General features: G+C 50.1%; 1 protein-coding gene and 1 long non-coding RNA gene across 2 annotated transcripts in view; both read right to left on the reverse strand.

Annotated features, from left to right (window-relative positions):
- LOC146356295 (uncharacterized) overlaps positions 1–13183 on the reverse strand; it is an 867031-nt gene that overhangs the window by 408319 nt on the left and 445529 nt on the right. The window lies entirely within an intron of this gene.
- LOC146356308 (uncharacterized) overlaps positions 1–13183 on the reverse strand; it is a 70809-nt gene that overhangs the window by 49400 nt on the left and 8226 nt on the right. The window contains exons 4-6 of the mRNA XM_084831871.1: positions 6196–6477; positions 3888–4163; positions 2476–2763 (exon numbers count right to left, since the gene is read on the reverse strand). Coding sequence (XP_084687997.1) covers positions 2476–2763; positions 3888–4163; positions 6196–6477 — 846 coding nt within the window. The remainder of the gene's footprint in view (positions 1–2475; positions 2764–3887; positions 4164–6195; positions 6478–13183) is intronic.

Here is a 13183-nt window from a genome sequence, read left to right on the forward strand (position 1 = left end):
AGAAGCTTCCCGGCCATCTCTGCTAACAAGAGGCACGAAATCTTTCCAGGTAGCTTCCTTGACCTGCCGTGCCCCAGTATGACCCCCTTGCTCCTGGTCCCTTCCTCTGGAACACTGGAGGACAACTCAGGTCAACATCAGAAGCTGCAAATGGGGCAGCTGGGAGTGCACAGAACTGGGAAGTCTCTTGCCTAGCCCTGGAGAGCATCAGGGGGGTGGGAAATGCCTCCCATGCAAGTACACCCCCACCCCCGCAGTGATGGACCCTTGTAGTTATTTGAGGGAAAGGCTCTTTCACACTCGCACAGCGCTTTTCTTTATCGTCATCTTCAATTTAAAATAAGGCTGAAATCCTAAGCATGCTTTCTTGAAAAGTAGCTCCCATCTATAACAAGGATTTATTGCAGAGAAAACATATTTAGGATAGGAGGGCTACAGCGCAACCCTATGCATGTCTACTCAGAAGTAAATCCCACTGTGTTCAATGGGGCCTACTCCCTAGTAAGTGTGTTTTGGATTGCAGCTTTAGGGGGGAACAGACTGTTATTTCTCTTTCTGAAATCTGACTGGTGGGACAAAAACCACCCCCAGGAATGCACTTTGCAGGGTCTGGCAACAGGGCAGAGGGTAAGAGGTAACCATCTTAAAAAGACGGTACTCACCCAATAGAACTCAGGAACCCAAATAAAGTTTGTAGAAGCTACACCAGCAACACCATGAAAAATCTGTAGGAGTTACTGGGGCTTAATTCCAAGTAAATGTGTTTAGGATCCAGGCAAAAATTTGGGCAGAGAACATGATGGACTAAATGAGAGGTGCCTTCCAGCTCTATACATTTTGGATGTGTGGATCTGGACTTCATACATTCATCATTATTTTATTTTATTAATTTAAAAAATTTATTGGCCGCCTTTCAGGGCAGAAGCACTCCCAAGGTGGCTCACAGCAATAAAATACATAAATACATGAGAGGAATATTTAACCAACACGCATAGAGAGTCTTGCTTCTCAAACACGGGATGAGGTGGAGTGGGGGAGAGGATGGATTTATAGTGCAATCCTATGCATGTCTGAACAGAAGTGAGTGAGTCCCATTCTGTTCAGTGGGCCTTCTTCCCAGGCAAGCGTGCACAGGATTCCAGCCTCAGGGTTGACGATAAGATCATGTGGGCTCCCTGTTAAATGTCAACCAAGGGTGGCAGTTCCAGAGCACAGTGCTAGTGTGGAAGCCACCCAGGTGGCCTCTTCAGGGCCTTTCTTGTTCATGTTCAAAATGTGACTTGTGCAGAGGGAGGTTGTGGGGCCTCTGGCTGGGGTGGCCAGGAAAGCTTTGCTGTCAGCAGGACTGGCCCTACCAAGAGGCAGAGGGAGGCAGCTACCTCAGGCGGCAGCTGCTCAGAGGTGGGGAGTGGCAGCAAGATGCTGAAAGACAGATCCGTGACTGCTACACAGCCTGACCTGCGCCCCCTAAGCTAGCCCGCTCCTGCCCTCAGGTGGTGTAGAAGATGCTGTCTTTTGGCCAGTATGGGAAGAAGAGCCAAGTGCCGGTCCAGGCAGCATCTGTATGTGGAAGTGGGGGGAGTGGGCTGCCATCTTGTCTCTGGCCTCAGGCTGCAAAATCTCTTGCGCTTGCTGTGGCTGCCTGAACATTCACAGTGAGAGTCTACGACAAGATGACGCATACACAACTCTGCAAAGGCGTCAAGCGTTTTCTTACTCAGGAGGAAGACGATCCCAGCCACCACCAGCACTGTAGCCACAGCCTCCAAAATGGCTCCCATGATAGCTAATAGGAAAGAAACAACGTGTGTCCAGATGGGCATCAGGTCTCTCAGGCCTCATACAGAGAGATCCTGAGATCCTTTAAATCGGGGCTGGAAATCTTTTTTTAAAGCGAACTTCTGTGCAGGAGGCAGGGTGGAGCTCAGGGGAGTGGGAGGCAGGGAATGGGACTAAGAGAAAGAGAGAGAAAAGGAGAGAAAGAAAGGGAAGGAAGGAAGGAGGGAGGGAGGGAGAGACAGAAAGAGAGAGAGAGAGAGAGAGGAAAGAAAGAGTTCTGTTTTATTTCATGCATATGTAGCTGAAAGGTAGCAATAACAAACGGCCTGCTTCTGTCCCCCCCTCCCCCCACTTCTGCCAGAGATGGGCCCTCTGCTCCTAGCTTCCCACTCAGAAGCCACCTCCTCCCCCTCCTCCCTGAGCCTCCTGCTTTGCACCTCAGAGACCACAGAGGGTCCCATGGGGTGCAGCAGCCTGTGGTGCTGCTGCAGGGGGCTCTGTTTTGGGTCCCTCCACCCTGGGTGTAAAGTTCTCCTGCTTTGACCCCAAAAGACACACAGGGACCTATGTAGTGTTGTAGCCTGCAATGGTGCTGCAGGGGGCTCTTTTGGGGGTCCCTCCACCCACCCTGGGCAAAACGTGACCCACCCCCCTGACGAAGGCACCAGTCCTTCTCCTCCCACTGCCAGCTCTCACCGCCAGGCTCCTCCCAGGCCAGGACCAGAGGCTTTGGCAGGCCGGCATGTTCCACATGGCACCGGTAGCGGTCCCTCTCCTTGGGGTCGATCTCAATGCTGAGCCAGAGGTGATAGGTCCCGTCCGAGTTGGGAGCGACATTCCTACGGAAGGTGTCCGTCTCCCAGACTTCCCCATCCCTCCTCCAGGTGGCGTCGATCTCCCTGGGGTAGAAGCCGTGGACCTGGCAGATGAGGGTTTCTAGGTCATCACTCCTTGCCTTGCGTGTCACCTTCCCCACGGGGGGCTCTGCAGAAATGGCAACATCAGCATGCATACAGCTACCAGAAGAGATCTCATGTGGCCATCCAGTCCCACCCCTCTGTCCTAGGATGGAAGGTTTTTGTCGCTTGGGAATGCTGAAGCTGTGGGATAACAAAAAAAGGATTTCCCAGACTCCCTTGCATTTTGTTCCCCTTTGAAAATGCTCAGATATGGCCTGGACAGTGAAATGCCTGTCCTGAACAAATTATGCTCAGTGCTTTGAGGGTGGATATCATTAGGCCCTCTGCAGGAATTGGCTCTGATGCCTCTGAGTAAGGGGTGGAAACATTCAGAAAATCTTCAGGGTTTGAAGACTGCATTGTGCCCCCGCCCTGGGTCTAAACTCCTGCCCCATGCCACCCAAACTGAGTGCATGTGACAGCAGCAGTGAGCAAAAATAGCTTGCTTTTAGAAGGCCAAAGTGCAGTTCATTGCCAAAATTCAGTGGTGTGGCAGCAGGGGGAAAAGGGGATAGGGGGTTGTTTTAAAATAGCCCCTTTTTGCCACCTAACTTCTGAATTTTGGTGGCAACCCACACACCACCAAACACACCAGTCCTTGGCAGTAAATTTGGTGGCGCAGCAGCTGTGAGGGCATGGGGGGGGCTCAAAAAAGGCCACGGGACACGTGCTGTCCACCCCTGCTCTGAACTGATGGCCATGAAGGGAACGTAGGCTCATGTCGGGGGGATGCTGGAAATGCAGCTGTTGAAAATGATATTACTACCACCCCGTAGTAGAGTTTGTTTTTAATTTTCCCCATGGAAAATAGGTTTCCATGGAGCTCCAGTTAGTGGGATTCTGTTTAAAAAAGAAAAAAAGTTGACAACACTGCAGCAACACCTATTTGTGCTGATGATTAATGTTGATGTGGCCCCTCCGTGTGTGAGGCCTGGGGTGATTGCGCCAGTGCCCACCCTTAAAAAGGGCCTGACTAGGATGCTTTAAGCCCTCCCCAGCTGCTGTAGCCTGAAATGGGGGGACAGGCACAGATGGTCACCAGCTTTGTAGTGCATAGACTGGCAGTTCCATCTAGTATTAATGCGGGAGGGAGACAGTATGAAGAAGCTGCTGCCCCCCAAGCCCTGTCCTCTCCACATCGCCCTTCACCTCTCCTCTGCAGAGTCTCTTTTGCATAGACCAGGTGTTTCCACAGCCATGCCATGCAGTTCCCCTCCAGGTAGGCCTTGTAGAGCGGCGCATTCTTCGTCTCAGCCTCCCACTTCCTCTTGGTCCTCTGGGCCTTCGCATCGGCTGCTGTCCAGGTGAGGGTCTTGTTGTCCAGGCTGAGAAAGTCCCTCCCATCGTAGCCGTACTGCCAGTACCCTCCTTTACGGCCATCTTGAAGAACCTCACAGCCATACATGAGCTGCCAGGTGTGAAGCCCTGAAAGACATGCTCATGAGTTCAGGGGGGGGCGTCACAGCAGGGGCAGCCCCCCCCCCCAGCCATCAAACTGCACAAAAGATGTGCAGGCAGCGAAGAGGCAGAGATGGAGTCTGCTCAAGTATGTGGACGTCTTTATTTTCTCAATAAACATTGAAGAGAGGTTTTCTTATTAACAGCTGATCCCCATAACATAGGAACGGGCAACTTGGATGTGCCCTCCTATATTTGGATGAAGTTCAACAGTGCCCCCTAGAGTGTCTTGTAAGTTGGCACCATGTTGGGAACGTTAATAGGCCAGATTGTATCTTTTGTTCTCCAAGAAATATCCACACCTAAGCTCTTTTTTACAACAGCCCTTCTGGTTAGAACTGTAGCTCCTTCATAAGCCAGTGTGGGGTCATTAAGAAGGAAAGTCCAGCCACTAAATAATTTTCTGATTTGCCACTTAAACCACTGACATCAGAAATGGAGGGTTTCGCCTTATTGGAAAAAAGTCAGTCTCCACTGAATTTATAACAGTGAGACTTTGCTCTCATTTCCTGTCTTCCTAGCAACACAAAATCAAGAAGCCAAGATGCCCTGGGGGGGGGGGCAGTGGAGGAAGGCTTGGAGAGCATTCCACAACCTTGGGGCCCCACCACTGAGAAGGCCTCTCTGTTGTTGCCATCTGCCTTTCCTTAGAGGGCAGGGGTGCCTGGAGAACGGCCTCTGAAGAAGAGCTTAATGTGGGGGCAGACTGACATGGAGGCAGGCAATCCTTCAGATACCCCAGTCTTGAGCTGTGCCAGGCTTTAAAAGTAAGCACCAGCACTTCGAATTCTGCCTGGAAGTGCACCAGGGGCACTGTAGGTGCTGCCGTCGTGTGGTCCCAATGAACAGCCCCACTTAACAGCTGCATGACACTATTCTGGATAAATTGCGATTTCCAGACAGTCTTCAGAGGCAGCCCCACATTTAACACATTACAGTAGTCTAACCAGGAAATACAAGGACATGGAGAACTGTGTTGTCCTCCTTAGCCTGTGTGAACTGAGAGTACAACCTAAGACTGGCTTTTGTGCAGTTTTCCCCGCCATTCTAAAAGGCTGAAACGCTTCTCCTAAGTATTAGTTCCTGGCAGCAACCGCTTTAAGCTAAAATGTGCTAGTATTTTTGGCCCTATCCTTTTTACTTTGGCCCCTCCCACCACTGGAATGTGGTCCCCAAAAGCTTCTCTGAAACGGAATTCGGCCCTCAGGCTGAAAGAAGTTCAGCACCCCTGCGTTAAGGGGTGGGGGGAAGTCTCTGCCCCACTCCACTCCCCCATCTCTTCCGAGTGTCAGGGATGAGCAAGTGCCTTGAGGTTTCTGACAGCTCCAACTCTGAATCAGAGTTGGTGCAGATAAATCAGAGGCCGTGTCTAGTGAGCCAAGACGCTGGGAGAGATTCCTCCGAAGACCTTGACAAACAGATGGGCCAGGCTGAGTCCCTGCTCCCTCCTTCCACCTTGAGAACTCAAGTTTCCAAGGAGGAGAAGGAAGAGGAGGGGCATGACGTGAGAGATGTTAGGGTCAAGCAGGAAAAGTTAGGGGCAGGGTTCATATGCTCTGCCAGGATAACCACTCTTAGAAGCCATCGTAGGAGGGAGACACCCTAACGGAGGGGCATCATTGTGAAGCAAGTTTGGCCGTGAGAGGTTCACACCCAAACTGTCAGCAACTTTGTTACCCTTGGGTTCCTCTCCTCTAATTAGGGACTGCAGATTAGTGGCCTGAGGCAGTCTGAGAGTTTTCCTGGAATCTGCATTTGTAAAGAGGCTAGTTCCTAGCAAAATAAAGTAGTGACATCCTGAAGCTTTGTCTCCTTATGGTGTTGCTTGTGAAGGGGGAAGGAAGATCAAATGTGACTGGTGGGGTGGTGGTGAAGAGGCGCTTCTCTCCTGCCAGGAACCCCTTTTGCGTCCCTCCCAGAAGCCTCCCTGCCCCTGGGAAGGACCAGTGTATGGGGCGGGGTAGACGTCTGTGGCCCTCCCACCCTTCCCTCACCTCACCTCCACTCTGGTCGCCTGGACTCTGCAGGCTGGCCAGCTCCTCTCTGGACCACAGCACAGCATAGCGGAACGTCTGGGTGTTCCTCTCCCAATAGCGGGCATCCTCCTTCCCCAGCTTCTCCATCCATGGCGCTCGGGGCTCAGCCCTCCCTGTGCTGCTGTGGCTGTCGTAGTGAACAAAGAGCTGGTCGTCCACATACCCCATGGCGACGAAGCGGGGCAGCCCCTGGCCGGGCTCCGACACAGCTGTGTAGTGATAGCGCAGGGAGTGCGGGGAGGAACCTGGGAAGGCACAGAGAGGGGCTCAGCTAGGGATGCAGAGTGGGGAGAAATTCCAGGGGCTCCAGCGCTTACACAGGGCTCGGATTCCTTCGAAGGAGGACGCTGGAGACTTCGGGCATTTCTGCCATATAAGGGTTATTTACACCAACATACAGGCTGAGGATAATTTATTTACCAATTATCCTTTTTAAAGGTTTTAAACCTGTCTTTCATGTCCTCGAGCATCTCTACACCAGCCTAACATCCTGCATTTAAAACAGGGCTTTCTGTGTCTGTTTTAAATGCAGGATCACAATGACTCTCTTTTTCACTCGCTTCCTTTCCCCCCTCCTTCTCCCCATATCTGAATCTTCCATATCTTTAATTGATCTCGCTTGTCTTCTTGCTGCTCTTCCTCTTTTCATGGAGGGAACTCAAGCAGAACAAAGTGAGGTAGTTTGATAGCTCATTATCCCAGATCTATTTAAAAACGGAACAAAGGGCATTTAGTGCAGGAGACGCCCTGGAGGTTGAGGCGTCCTCTAAAGGGCCTGCAAACTTCTGTGAGTGAGCAATTTAAAAAGCAGGATAAAAGCTCCGTGTGAAGGAGCCCCTCATGGCCCTCACAAGGCAGCCTGCAATATTACAGAACATGAATGTACAATTAGAATTACACATATACACACAGCAGCAGCAAATCCTTTGTTTCTTTAGTGATTTTGATTTATTATTAAGTATGTTCTTTTTGTTGCCTTTACTTTGTTCACCTTATTTTGAAATAAAATAAAATTTCATAGAAAACAGAACATGAACAGACAAGTCCAATTAAACACACACAACACGCAGCAGCAGCAGCAGCAAATTATTTTTCAAGTACCAAATACAGACTTGAATAAATATGTTTTAAGGGTTTTTTTTAAAACCCAACAGTGATGAGGCTCTGCATATCTCCCTAGGGAGGCTCTGCTTATTTCCAAGGGGCTCATCAGTGGGCCCGTGTGGGCACATACCAGACCATGCCCACCCACAATGCTGGCCCTGGTGTTGCAGGGCAGGGGGTGGGGGAGAGGCTCCAGTTTACAAAGTAATTTCAGCATCGCAGGAACACCAAGCTCAGAGAAGCAGCATAACATTGAGGGGAAAACACATCATCCACTTCCTCCATGCTAGTCTCAACTTCTTTCATTTTTTGCTTGAACTTTGAACAGGCACTGTACGGCAGAACAGTGAAGTGGTCCTTGCCCCAAATGGCATACAAAGCATCCAAGTCAGCAAACAGGGATTTGCAACAGCTCTGGCTACACTTGATGGAATCTGCCCCACTGCAAAGAGACCTCCATTGCACAGAGACATCCATCCCCCCTCCCAGGGTTCGACTGGGTGTGAATCCTGGCCTCCTTCCTCCCCAAGCACATTGGGGCAGATTTGTCCTCTCCCTGCCCCCCAGTACTCACCAGGGCAGTCCCCCAGCAGGAGGGCAGCAGCCCTCAGGAGCAAAAGAGACCACCGAAGCCGCCCCATTGTGATCTGAAACATGCCTCTCCAGGATTGTGGCAATCCACGCACTGCCTGACGCTGAAGCTGGCGACTCGTTCTCAGTTCCTTATTTGCACAGAAGTTCCAAAACAGAGCTCAGTCGGCAAACTGAAGAAGAAACGAAACTCGATAGAATCCTGCATCCCACAATAAGCCTTGGACTACCTCATATCTGCATGTTGGGGGGACTGTTCCCTCTGAAACAACAATTATTCTCTCCAAATGGAACGGTTGTTTTGCGCGATGCTCTTTAATGCATGTTGACCCCACATGACAATTGCGAATAAAGACATGGAGGTATGAACCCCACAGTACGCTCTGGAACACCCCCAAATGTTTGAGCTACACATCCTGGAGGGTCTCTTGGAGGAGATGTCTGTGAATCGACACTGGCCCAGCAGGACACTGTGACCTATAACACCCCCATGCCAATGACAACGAAAATATGTAGAAAAAAATAAGGAACTGGGGTGTGTGCTCCACAATAAGCTGTGGGCCATGCTAAATGTTGCACCCACACTTATAAATAGCACACATGCAAAACCTGGCTTCTGGCGTTCATTGCTCCCTTTCTAGATTGTGTCAGATGTGTGCAGACAGTGCAGGCAACATGTGCATGCACAGTGCTCAGAATCACTGTGGGCGGCTTCCATTCTGCCACCACTACTTAGCAACACTTCCGCAGATGACAAATGCATGAACAGCACCCAGAAGACAACTGAGATGGGTGGTATTAGAGGGACAGCACTGAATATCTCTGGAAACAACGTTACATTGCCAAAAGTGGGGGAAAGGGAGCCCGGTTGAAAAATGGCCGAAGCAGGACGGAAGCCCACCCATGGGGGTGGGGGGAGGCTTTAGCCTTCCCCTCCTTCAGCAACACTGAAAACAGCCTCCCTGCCCCTCCAAACCAGCAATTTTGAGAAAGATCACTGGGACAGGGGTAAGACTAAAGCCTCAGACCTCACCAACCATGTGCGTGTGCGCGCGCGCACGCATGCATAGCCCACATGCCCTGGGCTGACACCAGATGCAGGCCTCAGAGCCCAAAAGGTTGTGCACCGCTGCTCTTGGCCCAGCTGTGCCAGGCCACCTGGCCTCCTTTGCTTCCCACCCCCAGTCCGGCTTTTCCCCCTCCCACGCCGTTCCTGATGTTTATTGCTCAGCTCTCCCACCCCAGACTTACCTTTCTCTTTCTTTTGGAAATAATGTGCTTTGCCTTGCAGCATTCGCACACATTGCCATGTGGGTGTGTTGCTAGGTGTCCAGGTAAACATGTTTTACCCTGTTCCATGACTGGCTGGTAGCCCGGAAGGCCATTGTCTTTGAGGCTGGGAAATGGGCTAGGAAGGGATGAATTACAAAGGAGATGCCCCTGGCTATATGCGGCAAACCTCATATATCACAAGGCTTCCCCACTGAGATTATGGCCCATAAGGAGCTGCCTAATCCTGAGTTAGGCCCTTGGTCCATGTGGCCCAGTATTGCCAACACTGACCAGCAGCAGTGGCTCTCCAGGGTTTCAGGATAGCATTTTTCCAGCCCCACCTGGAGCTGCCAGGGATAGAACCTGGACCCTTCTGCATGCCAAGCAGGGGCCCTGCCACTGAGCTAGAAATCAGGGGAAAGATGTGAGGTATTCCACGGGGGTTATGGGGGCCAGTAATCCTCAAGAAGACTGCAGTTCTAGAGCAGGGGGAGGCAGCGTGGGCTCCAGTGTGCTCCTGGACACCTTTCTTGGCACCTACCAACGTGCCCAAGTTTGCAGGTCTTTGGGGCATATAAACTTTAGGTCCTTCTGCTGTTTACTGATTGATCTCCGTTTCAAATGTTGGTAGAAATAATGAACTGAGAACTAGTAACCAACTTCAGTATTGTGCATAAAGCCATGTGCACAAAGGAATGAACATGGTGGTCTTTGCCGGAGTAAATGGAGAAGCCTTGGCAGAAGATGGACCTCTGTGGATCTGGTCCCAGAACTGTTGCAGCCCCAGAGTGTCTAAACCGGCTTCTGTGGGGATGGGGAGGGAGGGGGGCCCCTTCAGACATGAGAGACAGACAGAGGGGGTGGTAGATGTGTGCTGCTCCCTTTGAACTTCCACAGCGCGTGGGAAGTGGGGCATAAAGAACAGTTTATTCAGTTCCTTCTCCATATTCTGTCGTGCTTGAGCAACATTTGCACATTTACTTTTTACAGTTTTATCTGGCCCTTTCTTCAAGGAGATCAGGGTGGCATTCATGGTTCTGCCCCGCCCCTTTATCCTCACAACAACCCTGCAAAGTAGGTTAGGCTGAGGAAGATAATGATTGGCCCAAGATCACCCAGGGGGCTTCATGGCACAGTGGGGATCTGAACCCAAGTTTCCCCAGTCCTAACTTGACACTGACAGTGCTAGCCAGGGAGATTCATGCTTTACCAAGCATTTGAACTTGAGTTTTCTGGCATCCAAGCTGAACACACCATTCTCTCCCCCACGTGGGCTCTCTGCAGTAGTTCCACACATCACTAGCTGCTGTAATCCAAGTTCTTGGGTGAACAGATTTGCCCTCTGCATTTCATTAATACCTTTGGAATTAGGCAAGAAGAAACACACAAAAAGGAGATTTTTGTTTTGTTTTTTATTGCTCAGTATGAACAAGTCTCAGACCATCCAGAAAGGAAATCAGGAGTACTGCAAACGTTACCCAAATCAAGCGTGATCAGAAGTTTAAAAGTTCTTCTCGTATCCAGATCTTTCACTCACAGCCAGGCACACAACATTTCTTCCTCCCTCCAGGCAGAGGCGCCTGGGACGGTGCAGCAGCGCCCCCTGGAGTCCAAAGCGGACAAGGACGCTTCTTCATTCTCACCTGATTTCCCAGAAAAGGCAGAGCCAGACTGATGCCCTGACCTGGCCAATTAAATGCCACTTGGAATTGCTTAACTCCACCCCAACTATTGCCAAGATGTTTCCACAGCAGAGCTGCCACCTCTTATTCACCTCGTAGGTGGAAATTCAAAAGGTGCAGCTTTTCTAAACAGGGAGGTGCACTGATGGGTAGAAATTCAAGAGGTGTTATTTCCCCATCACGCAGCAGCGATACCAGGAAAATGAGAAGGTGACAACCCAAGGCAGCAGATTCTTGGGTACCTCTCTGCACGCTGTGTGTGTGTGTGTGGCGGGGGGAGGTATTTATTTTCATAAGTACTTGTCATAAAAAAGTAGGAAAGAGAATATTCTATGAAGCCAAAAAGGAGGATGAAGGAAAGTGACTGCTGCAGCCAGCTCCATTCTCCCCTTAAAATCCATTCCCTTCCCCAGCTCCAGGGCTTGTTTATCTCACAGCTCGAGAGTGTTCCTTCCTTGGCCCATCCTGGGAGCCCCTTCTTGAGTTGCCTCAGCATCCCAGACTGGGAGAAGTTCTCAGCCACTCGGCTTCCCACAATTTCAGCAGAGGCTCCTGCCTCTTTCTCTGTCGCCTGCGCTCACCGGGAAAGCCCCAGATTTTCCTGTGTGAATTGCTTGTGTGAAAATCAGAAGGAAAAAGCAGTCAGCTTACAAACCCTGCAAGATGCCAGATTTAGACCTCACAAGGTGCATTTCATTAAAAAAAAACAAAAACAGAACACCCAAAAATCCATCTTCAATCAAAACAATAATTTAAAACAGCAGTCTAAAAAATATAAACAGCCCAGGAAAACACCCTCCTAAGTGGAGCTGAAACAATTAAAAAATATTTCAATCAGCAGCACTGTAAATCCTTTAAAAGAAAGGACCTGAATTAAGAGGTTTTTCCTGGCTGGCTGGAGGTGATGGGAGTTGTGGTCAAAGATGCCTGAAGGAGGCCAGGTTGGGGAAGACTGCTCTACGCTGACAGGGCCATGTGCCTTTCACTGGGGAGGGAGTGCCCCAACCAAGAAGGCCTCATCTTGTGCCTGCTAAGCTGACTGATCTGAGAGGGGGGCCTATGAGGGGGGCCCCAAACACTGATCTCAAAACCCAGGCAGGCTTCTATGGGTGAATGTGGCCCCTCAGACAACCCGCCACCAAACCATTTAGGGCTTTAAAGGTCAAACCAGCATTTTAAATTGGTCACAGAAATGTACCAACTAGTGCAACTGGTAAGAACAGAAGATCCATGCAGGATCAGACCACGGATCCATCTATCCAGCATTCTGTTTGCATAGTGGCCAATTGCTGGCCTATGAGAAGCTTACAAGTAAAACATGAGTGCAACAGCACCCTATTGCCCATGTTCCCCAGCAGCTGGTGCACATAGGCATTCTGCCTCTGATATTCGAGGTAGCACATAGCCATCAGGACTAGTAGCCATTGAGAGCCTTCTCCTCCATGAATTGGTCTAGTCACCTTATGGGGGATTTCCTTTCCCCACTACTGCCACTACCTATGGAGAAACTGCTCCTTCACTAGGCATTCCCACCTATGGGGTTTCTTATTTATAAAAAATGCTTATATTTCAGGGTCTAAGTAACTTTCTGCCACTGTAACTCAGAATTCCACGAGCTGACCCTTTTCTGCTGCCACCAATTCTGTCCGAATACTTTAAACCTCCTAGCAGCTGGTATTAGAGGCTTAGGCGTGAGATGGGCATCAACACGAGAGGCAAGACGAACTATTAAATAATTCATTAAAGGAATATTTTGTACACAAGGGATTGCTAATATTTACTTTGGGGTTTTCAAAAGACTGCTCAGTGACAATTATTCGGGACTCAAGAGACACCGTTGCTGTTACAAGCCTCTAAGGATGTCTTCTCCCTCAGGCCAAATTCCCCAAACACCCTTACAACAAGGTCCAGCTACTGGGTACAGTCTTCCTGTATTTCTGGCTGTTTGGACAGTTCGTCTGGGTTTTTACTGCCTGCTTTTATAACCTTCCTCTGGCAAGATCTTAGGGCAGCCTCTTGGCATAACACAGCCACTGCTCCCTACTCCTGATCTTCACCAGCCATGTCCGGTTATCCCTCAGAGAAAGAGTAGCTTAATATTCACGCCTTCGCTATTCACTTCCTCCTCAGCTTTCTCTTACTCCTTTTAAAACACCCCACACAAACTGGCAGACCTCCTCCCTCTCCGGCTACCACAGACTGACTCTCAACTGTCAACTGTCATTCCTTAACTGTCATTTCCCAACGGCTCTTTTCCGCCTAGCTCCAATCTCCAGCCAATCAGAACCATTACCTGATCCAG

The sequence above is a fragment of the Heloderma suspectum genome, chromosome 2 (genome assembly GCF_057233095.1).
Source record: "Heloderma suspectum isolate Gila_16-S chromosome 2, 16-S_ref, whole genome shotgun sequence".
In the NCBI taxonomy this organism is placed as follows: Eukaryota; Metazoa; Chordata; class Lepidosauria; order Squamata; family Helodermatidae; genus Heloderma; species Heloderma suspectum.